This window comes from Gadus macrocephalus, chromosome 10 (assembly GCF_031168955.1).
Source record: "Gadus macrocephalus chromosome 10, ASM3116895v1".
Classification (NCBI taxonomy): Eukaryota; Metazoa; Chordata; class Actinopteri; order Gadiformes; family Gadidae; genus Gadus; species Gadus macrocephalus.
Genome location: NC_082391.1, coordinates 18,981,795 through 18,999,294, shown reverse-complemented (window position 1 = coordinate 18,999,294; position 17,500 = coordinate 18,981,795). Strand labels below are relative to the sequence as shown.

The following is a 17,500-nucleotide window of genomic DNA, read 5'->3' as shown; positions in this document are numbered from 1 at the left end:
GATTAGGAACAATGCATGTGGTAAGTGAAAGGGATTGTCCATGCTGTACAACCTGACCACAGTGTGGATGGTGAGACTGAATGTTTACTTTCGCCCTGAATGAACACAAATTGCTTAACTTTTTGTTTGTTTAGGATCATTTCAAAGGTGTCCTTCTGCACGGCCATCTGATGAACAGTTTTCGGGCCGAATGAGGATAAAAGTCCAGTTTCACTTGATCTCACTGGGACATTTTAATATATTTAAAGAGCAAGTGAATATATTGAGTTGCTAAACATAGTATTGGTATCATACATGGTATTATAGTGGTGAAAAATTGTCAGACTTAAAACTATACGTACGTATTAGGCAAGCAATTTACACACAGAATGAAACAATAATGTTATTCCTAAAGGAAGCCCATTTTTCAGATTAAATAAACACAACGGCATTAAAATCTAAATGTTTTGTCACATTACAAGTCAAAGCTAGGGTGAGAACTAGCCAACCCCAGATTTATCACATCTTAATGGCATGGGAACAGGGAACAAACACACACACACACACACACACACACACACACACACACACACACACACACACACACACACACACACACACACACACACACACACACACACACACACACACACACACACACACACACACACACACACTATCGAGCATGTATGTATACACATACAGTATATCCTGTGTCCAGAGCCTGGGCGTGCTTACATAACAGTTGGTGTTGATTTGCTGTGTTTATTAGATGGTCCGGACATTGAGGTGCATTCTGGGAAGATGGCCAGAATACCAACACTTCTTGCAAGAAAACGGAGTCGTTTCTCAGTGGAAAATTCAGGTCGGGGGGCAGGGGTCAAGGTTCATGGGGATGGGGTGGCCCTGTTTTGTTTTTTCAGCCCAACATCCTCAATGCGTGGTCTGGCAGCGGCAGGAGAATTAGGAGCTCAGCAGTAGCACAACCATGTTGGACATCCACCCGTCCAACACATGGTGGCTATTACTGGTTGGTAATATACGGCTATAGCAGACTGAGGCTTGTGCCCAAGAGGCCACGAAATCATCAACGGGAAGAGGGTTGGGTTGTAGAGTAAGACACCCTCCTATCGGATCACATTCTGCCTTAGGAGTAAAGAACTACTGCCACTTCTGTGACAAGCCGCGAGATGCAAGCCGCTGCGATCTGGAGACGCTAACGACCTGGGAGAGAGGCGGATACCTTTTTACACAGTTCTGCTACAGCTCCCCGGAGACTGGCTTGTACTATTCACTTATGACGCACGCAAGATGTTCTATTATGTTAGTGTTCAAGCTTTTCACTTTATGTTCTTATTCAGTATGGTATTTTTTGGGCTACCACCCATGGGACAAAAGGGAGTGTTTCTGTTTAAACAATAAGCGCTAAATCGTTGATTGAATTCTTCAATTGAATCTTCTAAAAGCTAAACTTTTTTTGGCAGAAGAAAAAGCCTGAATCCCACATGGGTCTGCGTGCTTCTGCCTCTATAGAACAGGAAGTCTTGCTAAATGTTTCTTCTTCACATTTTTTTTTTACAGATGACCCCCCCCCCCCACACACACACACAGTGTCCCAGGGGTCATATAGCTGGTGTCCCTCAAGCAGGGTTTATGAAGTCCGGGCTGGTTCCCCCGTGGCGCAGCAGAGAGACTGTGAAGATGGATACAGATATAAAAGGTCCCTAGGCTGGTTGTTTGTGTAGTTCAGATAACTGAAAGTATGTGGCACCCATAAGGCTTTCACTCACAAGTGTCTAGGGACCACGCCATATTGCTCCGCTTAACTTTCCATGACGTTGAAACTAAGCAGAAATCCCATTGTATCACGCATTGTGATGCACTGGGATTAATTCAATATTCTATATAAAAACAACCACTGCCAATTAATAGTGTATCATAGTTTATAATCATAATGCGTAGTATACAGTATATATTCACATATATTTATCGGGCCAAAATAGATTGCCAAACATTTAATTTAATGTTTAAGGTTGTGATCACTCTGGAGTTCCATAATTCAATCAATTTAAGTAATCTCGGAGAGAATAGTCACAGTAGACCAGTGTAATGACATGTATATTTCACAGGAAGCAAAGCCAAACACTGCAGACATAATGAAAAATATCATTTATTCTGGCAACCACAATATCATCATCTGAGGACATCTGCGATTTTAGATGAAACAATCTGACTCAACAGTGCCACCATGTGTCGCAGGGTGGCAGTGCAATTGAACAAAACAAACGGGTTGAATCACCATTTAAAGCACAAAGTATTTGAAAGTGTTCCAGCTGTACCATGAACAAAAAAAATACAAACAATCACTTGTGTAATAAAGACAAACAATCGCAAAACATGAAGAAACCGATTGTGTGTGTCTATCTTTACCTGTGTAGCGTTTTCCTCTTTTTTGTGTGTATCTCTGCGATTCATACACTCAATGAACAACCTGGAACGCAATTTTACTTTTCTGAATTTTTGGTTAGAAAATATTTGCATTGAGCTTTAGAAGTAATGACAACCCAAGTAAAATGTTCTCCCTGCCGTTCAACACAGATTGAATCTGTGGAGTGATGAAGAGGATCAAATACACATGTCGAGTATGGTGATGTATGCCCTGCTTGTACACCATCAGAGCTTCAGTCTGAAAGTACAGCCTCAAACAGAGGTATACTCTGATAGTACACTATATTACTGAGCATTACTCTGATGAGACAGTTTGCCACTGAGCTATTACTCTGATAATACAGTATGATACTGGGCTATACTTTGATAGTATAGTATACTACTGAATTATACTCTATTAGAGTACAGCGATAGTGTACTGTACTGATTGTACAGTGTAGTACTGAGGAATACTGTGTGTGTGTATGCGTGTGTGTATACACTGGGCTCAGGTACGAGTGCTGTACAGGTCTTCATCCTCTGGGCTCGACTGGCCGAAGTCCATCAGAGCGGGGTTTGCCTTGAAACCAGAGCCCGCTGCTGGCCAAGAGAAGAAATGCGTCAAACTATGGGAAAATAATAGCAAGACGGTTGGAGGATACGTAAGATGACCACCCAGGGGTAATCAATGGTACATTGCATGGATTCTGGCAGTAATGCACCACCACTAGCCGTTGTTACCATTACCATTATCTTAACTAGCTTTATCTAGTGAGGGGAGAAAGAAGGAAAGAGAAAGAAAAAGAGAAAGACACGAAGAACCCCAGGAAACCCCTGGCGCAAGATTGGTGGTGGGTGGAGAACGCCTAAGTTGTGGTGGCCTTTGAAGCCCTACCACGTCTGTAGAGTTGTGCATGTACAGTATGTGTGTGTGTGGTACCAGTGGGAGTTCTGTGTGTGCGTCTGTGTGTGCGTACAAGTGTGTGTGTGTTATACCTGTGAGGGGGGGGGGGTGTTTGCGCATGTGTGCGTTCGAGCAAGTATGTGTGTTGTAACTGTAGGGGTGTGTGTGCGTGTGTGTCTGTAGGGGAGTGTGTGCGGTACCTGGGGGGGTGTGTGTTTTTGTAAGTATGCGTGTTGTATCTGTGGAGTGCGTGTGTGTCCGTGTAAGTATGTGTGTTAATGTATCTGTAGGGGTGTGTGTGTGTGTGTGTGTGTGTGTGCATTAGAGCCCGACCGATATAGAATTTTTAAGGCCGATACCGATACGAATATTTTGTGATTTAAAAAACCGATATGCCGATATATCGGCCGATATATATATATATTAAAAAAATATCCAGAAACGCGCAACAAAACAAACACATTTCCCTAACATTGGTTATTTGTAGTTATCCTTTAAATCCTTTTCACTCTCAGCTAACACGTAACAACAGCAAAACTGGACATGGTAGTCATGAATTAAGTCATGCTTATCGACTTTAGAGAATTGATGGGGATGTTCTTTTAATTGTTATTCAAGCAATGTATGTCTCGTGACATTTGCCAACTTACCGTGAACACACTTGCACACATGAACAACACCGATGATCACCGTCAATCTCCGTCATTCACTCTGCCTAACTCTGGCTGAATCACCGGGTTTGGGCGTTAGAGCGCCCTCTGGTGGACAGACTTTTTTTTAATTTTTTTATATTCATTTATCGGCCATTATAAATGCCGATACCGAATAGTTTGAAAAATGCCTAATATCGGTCGGGCTCTAGTGTGCGTGTGTCCGGTTAAGTATTTGTGTTTTACCTATGGGGGTGTAGGTGACGGTGTGTGCGTTCAAGTATGTGTGTTGTACATGCGGGCGAGGTTTTTTGTAGGCGTGTGCGTGAAAGTGTGTGCATTGCATCTGTGATGGGGGGGTGTGTGTGTGTGTGTGTGTGTGTGTGTGTGTGTGTGTGTGTGTGTGTGTGTGTGTGTGTGTGTGTGTGTGTGTGTGTGTGTGTGTGTGTGTGTGTGTGTGTGTGTGTGTGTGTGTGTGTGTGTGTGTGTGTGTGTGTGTGTGTGTGTGTGTGTGCGCGCGCGCGCGCGTGTGTGTGTGTGTGTGTGTGTGTGTGTGTGTGTGTGTGTGTCCAGGCTGTACCTGTGGGGGGGGTTCCAGGGGGTCTCTCTGCCTCAGGTGCCGAGTCTCCAGGCGTCTCTGTGGAGGAGAAACATGGAGGAGCAACAAGCAGAGGTGAGCTGGAGAGGCAGTCCTCTGGATCAGAGCGAGGGTTCGTGTAGTGAAGCTTAATGGGGAGTGATGGCGTCTTGGCCAAGACGACACATCGCCCTGGAGTCTTGCTTGCTTAAGATGCTTTCACCTCTTGAACGAATGGAATGGTGAGTTACAGTTACAGATATTAAATACTTGAATACTTGAAATCCAAGCATTGACGAAGGCATAACTAAGCAGCGAGCCAAAGAAAGCTCTAATTTGAACATTATTAATGGATGGATACAATTCTTTAGCAAATAAGACGACAAATGTAATTTTTGTATTAAAGAATCGAATCTAAAACAATGACTAAAAACAAGACTACAACAAGCAGGGGCATGAATAACATTAGGGCTCATGGAAGTTCCCCTTGTATTAGCATGTCTACCATGTGATGCAAGGTAATGGGGAAGGAGGAGCAGCATGAAATACCTGCAGCGTCCTTAACGATCTCCGAAACAGCAGGCTCCTCTAGAACGATGGGTTCCGCCGGAACGATGGGTTCTTCTGGAACAGCAGGTTCCTGTAACACTGCAGGTTCTTCTAGAACGATGGGTTCTTCTAGAACGATGGGTTCTTCTTGAACGATTGGTTCTTCTATAACGATGGGTTCTTCTAGAACGATGGGTTCTTCTTGAACGATGGGTTCTTCTTGAACGATGGGTTCTTCGAGAACAGCAGGTTCCTGTAGTACGGCAGGTTCTTCTATACTGATGGGTTCCTCTAGAAGAGCTGGATCTTCTTTAATGATGGGTTCTTCTAGAGTAGCAGGTTCCTGTAGTACTACAGGTTCTTCTGTAACGATTGGTTCCTCTACAACAGCGGGTTCTTCTGTAACGATTGGTTCCTCTACAACAGCGGGTTCTTCTACAACGATCGGTACTTCTAGAACAGCAGGTTCTTCTACAACGAGGGGTTCTTCTGGCACAGCCGCAGGCTCCTCTCGAAGAGCTGGTTGCTCTAGAACGATGGGTTCTTCACCAACCGTACTCGTCTCGACTGCAACAGACTCTGCTCCCGCCTCTGGATACAGGAACGAAACACACCGGTTACATCATTTGCACGCACACACACACACACACACACACACACACACACACACACACACACACACACACACACACACACACACACACACACACACACACACACACACACACACACACACACACACACACACACACACACACACACACACGTCGTCTTGACTACCTGCGGGGGGCCCCTGCGGGGCCTCCTCCGCCACAGGGGAGGGGGGCCGGGGCTCGGGCTCGGCCGACGTGGCGCCCGGTGTCGGGGCGCTCTCCGAGGGGGTGGGCGGAGCCTGGTCAGAGATGGAGGACGAAGCATCGGACGCGGGGGGGGGGTCTTCTGCTAGCGGAGCGCCCAGGGCCGGCCCTGCGTCCGACTGGCGGTAGAGAAGGGGGTAAAGTGTTACAATTGGGAAAAAAAAACGACCCACGGATTACATATTTAAATCAACGCTAATTGTCTTTAAACAGTCGTCTTTGGAAAGTCATTGCATACTGTTGAGAGTTCTTCAAGGAAAGGGTTCAAAACCGGGATAGCTTTTAACAGACTTTATTCGTTATAAAGTCGGCATGTTTCGGTATGGTGACTACGGAGCAAAAGGAGAGGAAGCGTGTTGGACACGTGTGAGAGATATAACTTTAGCTACTTCGAGCCAAGGGCAAAGGCCCATGACTCTCGGCGGGTGTGGGTGAAAATCTCTGGGGCTGTTTCTTTCGAAACCCCCGCGTGGCCCGGGTGACGTAATGGCTTCGGCTTCTTCACCTAACTAAAGGTGATGCCTTCTGTGGTGGAGCCTTCAATAAGGTTGCTCCCCTTGTGGCTATGTATAGTATTTACGGCTTATATGTTTGGTCCTGCTTCATAGGGTCTATGTGTGGGTAGCTTAGATTCTTAAAATACGTAACAATACCAAGTCTAATCTAAATAAATAATCTAAATAGAATTGTATAACTCCAGCCGATCCAAACGTGGATCTAGTTTCGACATCACTTTAGGATTAAAATAACTTCAGGATTTTTTTAACACCGCATTCTGCTTCCAACCGTTTTATCACGGCAGTAACCAAAACACGGCGCTTAAGACTGAAACCCCGCCGGCACAAGGCCGTTCTCTTTGGGCTTGCCTGTGGCTGTGGCGCTGAGGCCACCACCGTATCTGCGACCGCCTCCTTGGGCTTGGAGGCGAACAGGGCGGAGACGGACGCACTGCTCCACTTGCCCGCAGCGTACACCTTCCTGCTGCTCACCTGGGGGGGTGAACGGGGGAGAGAGAGCGATGGATGGGGAATGTGGTCCACTGACTGGAATATCGATGAGGAGTTTGGCTGCGGGCGTCGGCTTACCTTGAGCAGGGCCACGGTTTGGGCCGGGTAGCACACCGCCGCCCCGGCGCCCATCATGCCCAGGGGAACCGCTAACCTCTTGAAACGAGAGCCTGCAGCAAGAGAGGAAGCACGGGGGGGGAAAGGAGGGAGGTTGGTGGGGTGAGAGGCGGTGAGGCATAGAGGGATCAGCTCGTCAACGTAGAGCTGGGGGCCGATCGCTGCAGCGGTGGAACATGGGGAAGTCAAGTACGGCGAAGGACTCGCATTAGAAAAAAACCATTGGGGTCGTCTATTATAGCACGTGTATGCTTCATGTGTATGTTTCCTGAATATCAATACGGGCAGGGGGAAAAGAGTCGTAATTCATATCTTCTGTAATTCTGAATCAATTCACAGCTACTTAAAATCGTTTTTAAGTTTTAAGTTAGGTTAGGAATGCCTTTGGCAATCACATAAAAAAAAAAAATTCCGAAAATGAGAACCTCTTTTCTTTGCACGTAGTGGACTGGGGTAGATCTGGAAATTAGCAAACCTATATACTGCATCTAGAATTGATTTCTGAATTGTTTTTAATCAACAGTTGATTTAAAAATGAATTGTGCAAGATTCAGAATCAAATCATGAGACACCAAAATATTTAAAAAATCTATTAATCTGATCTGCAGCCATGGAAGAACATGTTCGGACGAAAATAGGCAATCTGCATGCAAACTGCAAGAAATTGCAAGAAATTGCAAACTGCATTTGCGGCAGTCCCTGGGAAGGACTTATTCAGATTAGAAAACACCCACTGAAAAAGGTCAAAAAGATTTTGAATTGGTGGTCATGTAAAGACGTATCCTACAATGATGTGGTTATTAAGACCAGGCTAAGCAACGTGACTATGCTTCAACATGTTATCATGTTTAAAATTGTAATTTTTAAGCAAAAACCTTACTTCAAAATTACAAAAAAAACAACATTATTTTTGTCTATTTTTAATCACATGTCTTTGGATTTATGTTCCAAATGGGGGTTAAATCCCATAACCCCTATAGTATATTCATTTCAGCCTATATATTATATTATGGGCCAGCTAGGGAGGTAGCTTTTGCAAACCTATTCCAATCCTAAATTCCCCAAAAGAGGGTAATACTAAATAGTGCAATTCTAAATAATAAAAACAGGATTATCTATATTAAACAGATCGATTGAATTTGTTTATTCAGCAACGAAAGCTTCTAGAGTTGAGCCTAGGTGTATGCGGTGCTACCTTTGCGGGCCAGGATCATTCCCAGCATGCCCACTGTGGTGATGGTTCCCAGTCTGGGAAGGAAGCCTGGAGGAGGGTCCCGCAGGTAATAGTACACATCTGGGGGAGCACAACTCAAGTTCAGCCTAATGCTACTGATGCATACTTGAAGTCATACCAGAAAATGTACAGTCAATTGTCTTTCAGCACAAAAATATATGAAGGACTTGATGAGTATTTTCAGGACGATTGTGTTTGAATGATGCTTGTACAGATGGGACAGAAGCTTTAGCTAGGAACTTGTCACATAATTATGGTCAACCATAATTATGTAATGGTACAAGTATTGATGAAATGTGTAGTTTCATGCTTATATCTGAGTAAACTACCCATGCCAGCATTTTCAACTCTGATCTGTAATATAATAACTTGGATCTGCAACTGACCCATATTTAAGTGTATATAAATAAATAAAAAAGTGTGTGTGTGATCTATCAATGTTCTCTATGAAACCCTGTTGCATTGCCTTGTACATGGGGGTGTTTTGCAGTATTGCATTTGTATATCGCAGAACCTCAACCTATATGTTACTTTTCCTTAAGCAACGGACTGCCAAAGGATAACTGCAATAAGAGGACACCAAACTTTTACTCTAACATAACTGAGAAACTTGAATCTCAGCTTCTGTAATTAGCAAAACTTCACCTCCTGCTGTCTGGTACGCCTGAATGCTTCTGGTTTTCACCGATACACAGACAACCTACAAAAAGATAAGACATGAAACTGACAAAATGCCACCAAGAGTAACAACTCTCATAGAACAAAAGACAGAAGCGTTCAACGGACGCCGCTTGTTGGAATAGTTTCCATCCGTCAGTCACGCAATGAAATTCAATCTTCAAGCTGCAGCAATGAAACCACATCTAAGGCACTTCCTGGCTGTGGAACTTGCAGATTTGTATGCATACATCAGATAGGGGAACGGCACAGCGTGGGATGGTGTCTGTGCTCCGTGACCACAAGCCTGACGTGACATTTGTTGTTGGAAAACTAACGTTAGCGGCACACATTACTTTACCACCTCCTCTCTGTTGCTTTTGAGGTAGTATAAAGTAGTAGGAAAACACACACTACTACGCCGTCATCAGTAGGCTACATACTGTGAGAGGTGTAGGTGATGCGTTACCTGAGCAGAGTGGACCACAGGCAGCAGGCTTTCTCTCACGTAGGTCAACCCACTCTCAAGCACACCTGGTTTAGCCTCAACAAACCTGTACTGCGTTGAAGGCAATGGGTTGTAGATCGGCAACTGTAGACAGGAAAGACTGTGTTATTGTTCGGGGGGAAAGTATGCATGTTAGGTAAAAAATCCATGCCAAGTAAAAGGGGGGCACATGTGGCCGATCATCGTATATACTGATTAATAATATGATTATACCTCACGAGAGGCCAGTCCACCAGCCGGAGGTTCAGTGACGCTGTACACACGGAGCGAGGCGAGGCCCAGCACTGTTGGAACGGCCACCATGACCACCTGAAGACACTCAAGTTTAGTTCGTCAACTCTGTCATCTCTATCACGTTAACTGTCACGACATTTTAAGTAGTAGAAGAAAGTAACAGTAACAACAGTCAAGCCATACTGATTATTATAGTATCCTAGTCGTAAGGAGAGTACAACATTTATGTAGGTGATATGATATGAAGTGGCTGCACTCTGGTCCGAAATGAACGGTAGGTTCATTTCTGACCAGAGGCCCTCCTGCAGGCTCCGAAGCCCCATAAGGACGTGACAGTCGCAGCAGCCTCACAATAATATAATCGCATATTGTCGCAATAATGCAGACAACACAATCAATTGCTGTAATCGCTTGGAAGCAAAACGTTGCAATAAAATGTGATATATTCACCTTGGCCGCCATGACAGCGTTCCCCTCTTTTCTTCGGGTTTGACGCGGTGTACAAAATGTTCTAAACTGAAAAGCATGGTCAATTACTGCCCCCTAAAGGTCAGATAGCGACATGGTAATCAAATAGAATATTTTTGTGACTTATAACGTGGGTTATAGATAAGTATTAAAGGTGTATTGATGACTATAGGTTAATATGACAAAAAATCGAATCTCTGATTATAATGTATAATGTTTAATAAATGATCATGTGTTTGTAGGTTATACGTATAGCACCATTTTGTGTAGACATATTCACTTGATTTGAGAAAACGTACACACAATCAATGAAACATTGCTCATAGTGCAGAGAATTTAGTTTATTGAAGTCAAAGTTGAACAACTTAAGTTTACAATCTGTATTTTTTTGTAATATATATTCATATATATGAAACCAAAAAAGGCTACTTTAGGAAGAATAAATGTAATTTTCTTTCTTTTTTAATTTCTTCTTTAATCAGTTTAATGTACAGAATAACAGTAAGCTAATATAATCCTTGAAAAAGAGCAATATGTCCTTTTTTAATGTCGCAGTGCAACTTACATCTTACACACCTGTGCAATGTACTGTGAGGTGTACACCCCTTAAAGAACACAGTGGAATCTCCCTTTCTGACTTCCTTTTTCCCTTCATTTCTGTCTTGTCTTTCTTTTTCTGCAATTCTAAACACACACAACGATCTGGGAGGAATAGCACAGCCTGTGTACAAATCATAACTCACACTAAATCTACAGTATGTCACCTGCTCCAAAGAGCAGCCTGGTTGGAAAATAGTAGATCCAACGGCAGACATGAGACACAGAGAATGGCCTGCAGACAGATACAGTATAGTCATACTTCTGCAGGGTTTCTATGTGTGTGTGTGTGTGTGTGTGTGTGTATTTGTGTGTGTGTGGTTGTGTGTGTGTGTGGTTGTGTGTTTGTGTATTTTACTGTGTGTGCATGCTTGTTGTTGTGTGAGCATACTTTTGTGTGTGTGTGTGTGTGTGTGTGTGTAGCTGTGTGTGTGTGTGTGTGTGTGTGTGTGTGTGTGTGTGTGTGTGTGTGCATGGGTGTGTGTGTGTGTGTGTGCGTCTGTGTAGATACGATATGGTAACACTTCTGCCGTGTTAAAGTGTGTGCATGCTTGTTTGTGTGTGTGCATGCTTGTTTGTGTGTGTGCATGCTTGTGTGTGTGTGCGCGCGTGTGTGTGTGTGTGTGTGTGTGTGTGTGTGTGTGTGTGTGTGTGTGTGTGTGTGTGTGTGTGTGTGTGTGTGTGTGTGTGTGTGTGTGTGTGTGTGTGTGTGTGTGTGTGTAGGAATACCAGTGTAGTCTGTCCATCGTTGCCACACAAAGGGTGGGGAGGCACAGGGAAAGTGCTTGCATCATTAAGTCTCTTAGTGGCATACTCTCAAATTAACCTTTTATTTATTTGTTCAAAACAATATCTGTTGTTCGTGGTGGATCCCACTACAATGTGATAGAAAAGGATAAATAAAGTCTAAATAGGAACAATGAGTACAAATGTATTTCCCCCAAAGGGCAGCGTTTGCTACTCATGTATCTCAGTGTGTTGCCACTAGAGGAGCTGTTGAGTCATGGTTCTTAAGTTGCAGATAAAATGATTCATCCATCTTACCTACCATTGGTTTGTTCGGCTGCGTCCGCCCTGTGACAATCCGGTTCTAAGAGGGAATGTGTATGTGTAAACAGTTCGAGTGCAGAAGATACTGTCTTTCGGTATGTTAAACCGGCTCCTTTAGTGTGACTCCTATGTATCCAAATCATATGAACATTGTAAGTATCTTAAATTGCATTTAATGAACCACTGAGTAGCACAAATAACCCCACCCTTAGTTATTGTACAGTGTGTGTCTTCAAACACTTCATAAGAACAACATAAAACAACGTAAATAATGAATGAACACGTTGGGGTTTGGGAGGGTTAGGGTAAACACAACTCAATTGTTAACAGTACTTTTGCATGTATCATGCGCTACAAGTCTAATTATCTTGCAATTGTGAAAGGATGGGTGAGTGGGAGGGGGGTAGAGAAGAAACAATATTGATCCACAATATCACCCTATCCAATCAAATCAGTCCCCAGGCTTTTCCCATGCAACACACAGCAGGAAAGAATCTATTGGTCGGACGTGATGTAAACCAGTAGTAACTGACTGTTAATTTGGAGGGGGGGTTGTTCTTTTTCCATATATGTGTTGTTGGGTTCAACACGCCAAAAGACCTTGCGTCCACAAAGTGAAGAGGGCAATACTTGCGAAACCTTGGCATAGAATACATAATACTTTACATTATATCTATGACACAAAACGTAAATAGATTTATATACTCTTCTATTGTTAAATATATTTGTAGACTGTACACAAATCTTTAGAAAATGAGACGGCAAATGCTTTTACCTGATATTTTAAACAGCAAATGTAAAGAGGCTGATGAAAAGAGAGTGAGAGTTTGAGAGAGACCCTGTGATGCAGCCAATGCGATATAGAGAAGTAGAAAGTGCATTCTTTGTAGTGAGTGACTGCTTTTTGAAAGAACTCCCTATAGCTCTTGCATTCCCTGTTAAAGAAAAACCCAAACAAAAAAAAACGAAGTCTTGCACCCCACGCATATAGTAGTGTACATCCCCCCCCACCCCCTTCGCTACCCCTAGAAGCAGATCACAGTGGTAGTGGAACGCAAACATTTACATCAGTATACACAGCAGCATACAAATATACACCCAAGTGTCGCTCGACTCAAGATCGGCCGGCTCCGAAAGAGTCAAACAAATTAAAAAAAAGAATACAGAGAGAGAGTGAGAGATTGAAAAAGAGAGTGGATTGAACGCAGAGAGGGAGAGAGAGATGTTCAGAATGTTCAGGCGTAAAAAAAAATGTCAGACATAGAGTAAGCGTTACATTTAGAAAGTTACGATGCAAAAAAGAGAACCTCAGTGGATTGCACGCTGCAGGCAGAGTAGCCCCGTCCGTCCACAGACATGACTCATCGTACCGTCTTCCTCGAGAACGTGGCTCACAGTTTGAATGGGGGGGTGGGGGGGGTGGGGGGGGTGGGGTGGGGGGTGGGGTGGGAGGGGCTAGTGGGCGGGGCTAGTGGGCGGGTAGCCAAGTCGTCGCTTTTAATCTGTGCACTGATGATGGAGAGAGAGAGCGAGAGGGAGAGCGAGGGGGAAGAGAGAGAGAGGGAGGGGGCGAGAGGGAAAGATAGAGAGGGAGAGAGCGAGAGACAGAGAGAGATTTGGCGACTACCCTCCTACAGCATTACAGTGTACCACTGGTGCAGTCTTTTCCCTTCTTTCGATTGCCCCACACTGTGAAGTCAGAACCAGACTGGGGGGCTGGGGGGGGGGGGGGGGGAACAGTGAGGTCTCTAGAAATCAGGATATGCAGTGAGTAGAGGAAACGAGCCAAAGTGTAAAGAGAGAAAGGGGGAGAACACGTGGCTCTGGGTGCAAAGTTCATCAGTACAAAAGTACAGTGTTGTGGTGAAAAGAATGTTCCTCTGTATTGCTGCTACATAGCTCCCCCTTCCCCCTGAAATTAACCATGAAGAGCAATGTGATGAAAAGAAAATACTTGTTCTCATTTTCTTGGACGAGCGTGTTGAATTTTGATGCTGAGTTCCATAGACAAAGGAAGAGTAGGCCTAATGCTTTCTGTTCAGGCATGCAGTAGGCACCCTGTTTGGGGGGGTCCTCACCGTTATCAAAAGTTCATACACGCGCGCATCCCATGTCCTTGCTTTAGTATTTACACATATTACATCTTGTGTGTAGTGTGTGTGTGTGTGTGTGTGTGTGTGTGTGTGTGTGTGTGTGTGTGTGTGTGCGTGCGCGTGTGTGTGCGTGTGAGAGAGAGAGCGAGGAGGTATGTTTCCAATGTCGTGCGTACTCAAGTCGTAGTAGAAGACCCAGCGTGTATGTGAATGTGTGTTTGTGTCCGTCTGCGTACGTGCGTCTGTATTTCTTCTGTCCGCATCCGTCAACTCTATCTGCACAAGTATTTTCTCCTCCTCCTCCTCCTCCTCCTCCTCCACCTTCTCCTCCTCCTCCTCCTCCACCTCCTCCTCTTCCTCCTCCTCCTCCTCCTCCTCCTCCTCCTCTTCCTCCTGTCTCCTCACACCCTCACACGTGCGTCTCAATGAAGGAGTGTGTGTGGGTCATGAGTGTCGCCACCAACAGGGAGCGGTCGTCTTGGCCGTTGGTGCCAGACGGGGGGCTGAGCTGGCAGATGTCTGAGTAAAGCTCACTGTGCCACTGCTTCCACTCCCTAAAGCTCTGGGAGCAGAGGCCTGGGTCCTCCAGCAGGGCACAGATCACGGCCATCTCCGACTCTTTGGCCTGGGAGACACAGAAAGGTGGCACGGTTTAAAGGGAAGCTCTCCTCCAACCCCCTCGATTTCACACCCTCGCGCTCTTTCTCTCTGTTTCTCTCTCTCTCTGTCTTGTTTCTGACTTCTGAGTTTCTATAGAGTCTTCCGGTCTGCTAAAACAGGGCTCCTACAATATACATCTTGTCATACATATACTGCATAGCGTTCTCCTTGAGTTCAAAGGTTGCGGGTTCAATTGAAGCGTGAGGATGAGGCGACCAATAGGGCGGAGGTGGTCTGCGGGGGGGCAACAGTTCTTTCTAGTTCTCTCCATAGACGGTCGGGCCACCAGGTAGCGGGGAAATGTACAGTCATGCCTTAACATTATTAATTAATATTTCCATCCATTAATTAATAATATTATTTATACTCTGAAAGGGATATCTCAACCCTTCGAAGAAGAAGAAGAAGAAGAAGAAGAAGAAGAAGAAAAAAAAATAGGAATGCTTTAACTCAGAGGTTTTCGGTGTTTTTTTCTTTTCTTTTTTCAATAACAATACTACAAAACGAATAAAGTAAAGACGGTACTCTCTCTCTCTCTCTCCCTCTCAATGGCTGTGCTGCGGCGGCGGCGGCTGCGCCGGGTCCGGTACCTTCAGAGTGCTCCTGAGGGCGCGCACCCTGTGCAGCCGGTCGTTCAGCAAGGGGTCCCGGGTCCTCTGGGCGAAGCAGCGGCGCAGCTCCTGCCGGCTGCACGGCCGCGGGTCCCCCATGGCCGTGACGTTGGCCTGCTCCAGGGCCCGGTACAGCTGCTCCAGCCCGTCCACGGGCACCGACGGCCCCTCGGGCCCCACCTCGCGGCCCTCGGACACCCGCCGCTCCCTGCCTTCCGACACCCTCCTCTCGCGGCCCTCGCCCCTCATCTCCCACAGCTCTGCGCCGCACGGAGGAGGCGGAGGAGGCGGGAAAGAAATGGGAGGGAAGTCGGTTACTTTACTGCGTTTTCCCCCTCATAACACAGATTCACTTTTAATAGGAGTCTCGTGACGGCCTTTTGGCTGCGTTTGCGTCCCTTATCTCCCCTGTCGTCACAGGGCTTGTTCCGCTACTCTAACTGGGGCGGCCTACAAACCTGTTTCCACTTCCGGCCTAAATACATATAAACAAGGAGCTGGGGGATGAGGAACTGAGATGTAGGAAATGTGTCAGTGTGGCGACGTAAAGACCGAGTGAACGCATGAGGAGAGATCCCTATAGCTACAATAGAAACAGAGTGTACTCACAACAGCTCAAACGGCGTTAAACACGCTGGCCACAAGCTAAACTCCTATCAAGCGACAAAGTGGATAAACGTCTGGGTGCAGCACCTCACCTTCCTCCTCCGCCTGGTGGAGCTCAGCGGAGTTCTCCTCCGCCTCCTCGTCCTCGCTCCTCTCCTCCACCATGCGTGCCGGGGTGCGCAGCGGCTTGCCCGGCCGCGGGTCTCTGTTCCGGGGCAGGCTCTGGCTGCGCTGCTTGTGCGAGCGGCGGTGCGTGTGCGCGTGCGTGTGGGGCCCCCGCTCCAGCGGGAAGGGCCCGTCCCTCTCCCGGTCCCTCTCGGCCGCGTGGTGCCTCCTCACGGGCAGCGTGGCCTGCCTGCGTCTCTCGGGGGACATGCTGTGCCTTCCCAGCCCGCCGTACTGGCCCATGTCCCCGGGCATGCCGACCCCCATGACGCTGCCTCCGTAGCCCCCGTCGCCGCCGCCGCCCCCCTCCCCGGGCCCCGTCTGCAGGAAGTGGAGCCCGGAGCTGGTCAGGGGCGTCTCGATGAGGTCCTGCCAGGAGCGGCGCTCGCGGTGCGTGGAGCGGCAGCCGGAGGAGTGGGTGCTGGTGCTGCCCGTGCCCGTGCCCCCGCCCATGGTGTCGCCGCGCTGCTCCTCCGCGGAGGAGTGGGAGTGCGTGGACTCGCTGGAGAAGTGGCGGCCGTGCTTGGGCTCCGGGAAGGGGCTGGAGGAGTTGACCTGCAGGGGGAGAGGGGACGTGGAAGAGACCATCTGAGGGGGGACGGGGGAGACGGACGAGAGCATCTGCGGGGGGACGGGGGAGGTGGAGGCGCTCATGGAGTGGGGGAGCGGGGAGGGGGTGGAGCGCATGAGGCTCATGGAGCTGAGCGAGCGGGGCAGCTGGTCGTAGCTGTGGAGGAGGTGGGTCTGCTGGTGGGGGAGGGAGGGGGAGTGGGTGAGAGAGGGTGAGCCACAGGTAAAGGAGGTCAGTGTGGATGGAAGGAGCAGACACCCATAGGATAAGGAGGAGAGGAGAGGAGAAGAGAGGAGGAGAGTCAAAGAAAAGGGAAAGGGAGAGGAAAGGAGGAAGGATAAAGGGGTTGAAAGTGAAAAAGCAGTGAGATGACAGATGAGTCATAATGACCACTTCCAGACAAATGGAATGGCATGGCTGGGTCCATGATCTTAACCATTCTAAAATGAAATATGCTATCTTTCCGAAAGAAATAGAAATACAATTTATACATAAATAAATACAATGCATATAAATATTTGCAAAATGAAAATAATGCTATATTTTCTTCATTTATATTATCAGTTCATAATAAACCCATTTTTCTGTGGATTTAACTTTCACGGCTATGTGGCGCCACCTAGAGGCTCAAGATAGTAATACAGGATAGCCAGTGTAAAATAAAAGTGGTGGTCTTGGCTGTTTGGAGAACTACACCATCTAACACAAAGATGTTTTATTAATGCTGAAAGCTCTATTCAACGCTTTTAGAATAACATATTGGAATGAAATAGCAATGAAAATAGTGTGCAATGTGCGAAATGTGCATGTGTGTGTGTATGTGTGTCTGTGTGAATACGTGTATCCGTGAGTTTGTGTGTGTGTGTGTGTGTGTGTGTGTGTGTGTGTGTGTGTGTGTGTGTGTGTGTGTGTGTGTGTGTGTGTGTGTGTGTGTGTGTGTGTGTGTGTGTGTGTGTGTGTGTGTGTGTGGTTGTGTTTG

At 46.3% G+C, this 17,500-nt stretch overlaps 2 protein-coding genes across 6 annotated transcripts in view; both read right to left on the bottom strand.

The window, feature by feature from the left end:
• Positions 1 to 2,133: 2,133 nt before the first annotated feature.
• On the bottom strand, positions 2,134 to 10,232 carry apool (apolipoprotein O-like). 5 transcript variants are annotated; one of them, XM_060063581.1, is made up of 12 exons: positions 10,151 to 10,212; positions 9,680 to 9,775; positions 9,428 to 9,550; positions 8,947 to 9,001; positions 8,263 to 8,361; positions 7,029 to 7,120; positions 6,810 to 6,932; positions 5,853 to 6,062; positions 5,336 to 5,675; positions 5,087 to 5,281; positions 4,541 to 4,597; positions 2,134 to 3,006 (listed from the first exon to the last, which is right to left on the bottom strand). In XM_060063581.1, the coding sequence occupies exons 1-12, from the start codon at positions 10,160 to 10,162 to the stop codon at positions 2,915 to 2,917; spliced, it is 1,494 nt and encodes a 497-aa protein (XP_059919564.1). In that variant the 5' UTR covers positions 10,163 to 10,212; the 3' UTR covers positions 2,134 to 2,914. The 5 variants fall into 5 exon arrangements, with proteins under 5 accessions (XP_059919564.1, XP_059919565.1, XP_059919566.1 ...); XM_060063582.1 differs by having other exon boundaries at positions 5,087 to 5,263; XM_060063583.1 differs by having other exon boundaries at positions 5,087 to 5,245.
• Positions 10,233 to 13,997: 3,765 nt separating this feature from the next.
• The window catches only part of si:ch211-26b3.4 (connector enhancer of kinase suppressor of ras 2), a 14,265-nt gene continuing 10,762 nt past the window's right edge, over positions 13,998 to 17,500 (bottom strand). The window contains 3 exon segments of the mRNA XM_060063790.1: positions 13,998 to 14,533; positions 15,159 to 15,439; positions 15,878 to 16,694. Coding sequence (XP_059919773.1) covers positions 14,318 to 14,533; positions 15,159 to 15,439; positions 15,878 to 16,694 — 1,314 coding nt within the window. The 3' untranslated portion in view covers positions 13,998 to 14,317.

What these genes read in the sequence shown, in the direction of transcription:
- apool (XM_060063579.1), bottom strand. An exon ending in GTGGACTGGCCTCTCGTGAG is followed by an intron (nt 9,551 to 9,679) that starts GTATAATCATAT and finishes TCCTGTCTACAG; the next exon opens with TTGCCGATCTACAACCCATT. An exon ending in CCTCAGCGCCACAGCCACAG is followed by an intron (nt 6,063 to 6,809) that starts GCAAGCCCAAAG and finishes CTCTACCGCCAG; the next exon opens with TCGGACGCAGGGCCGGCCCT.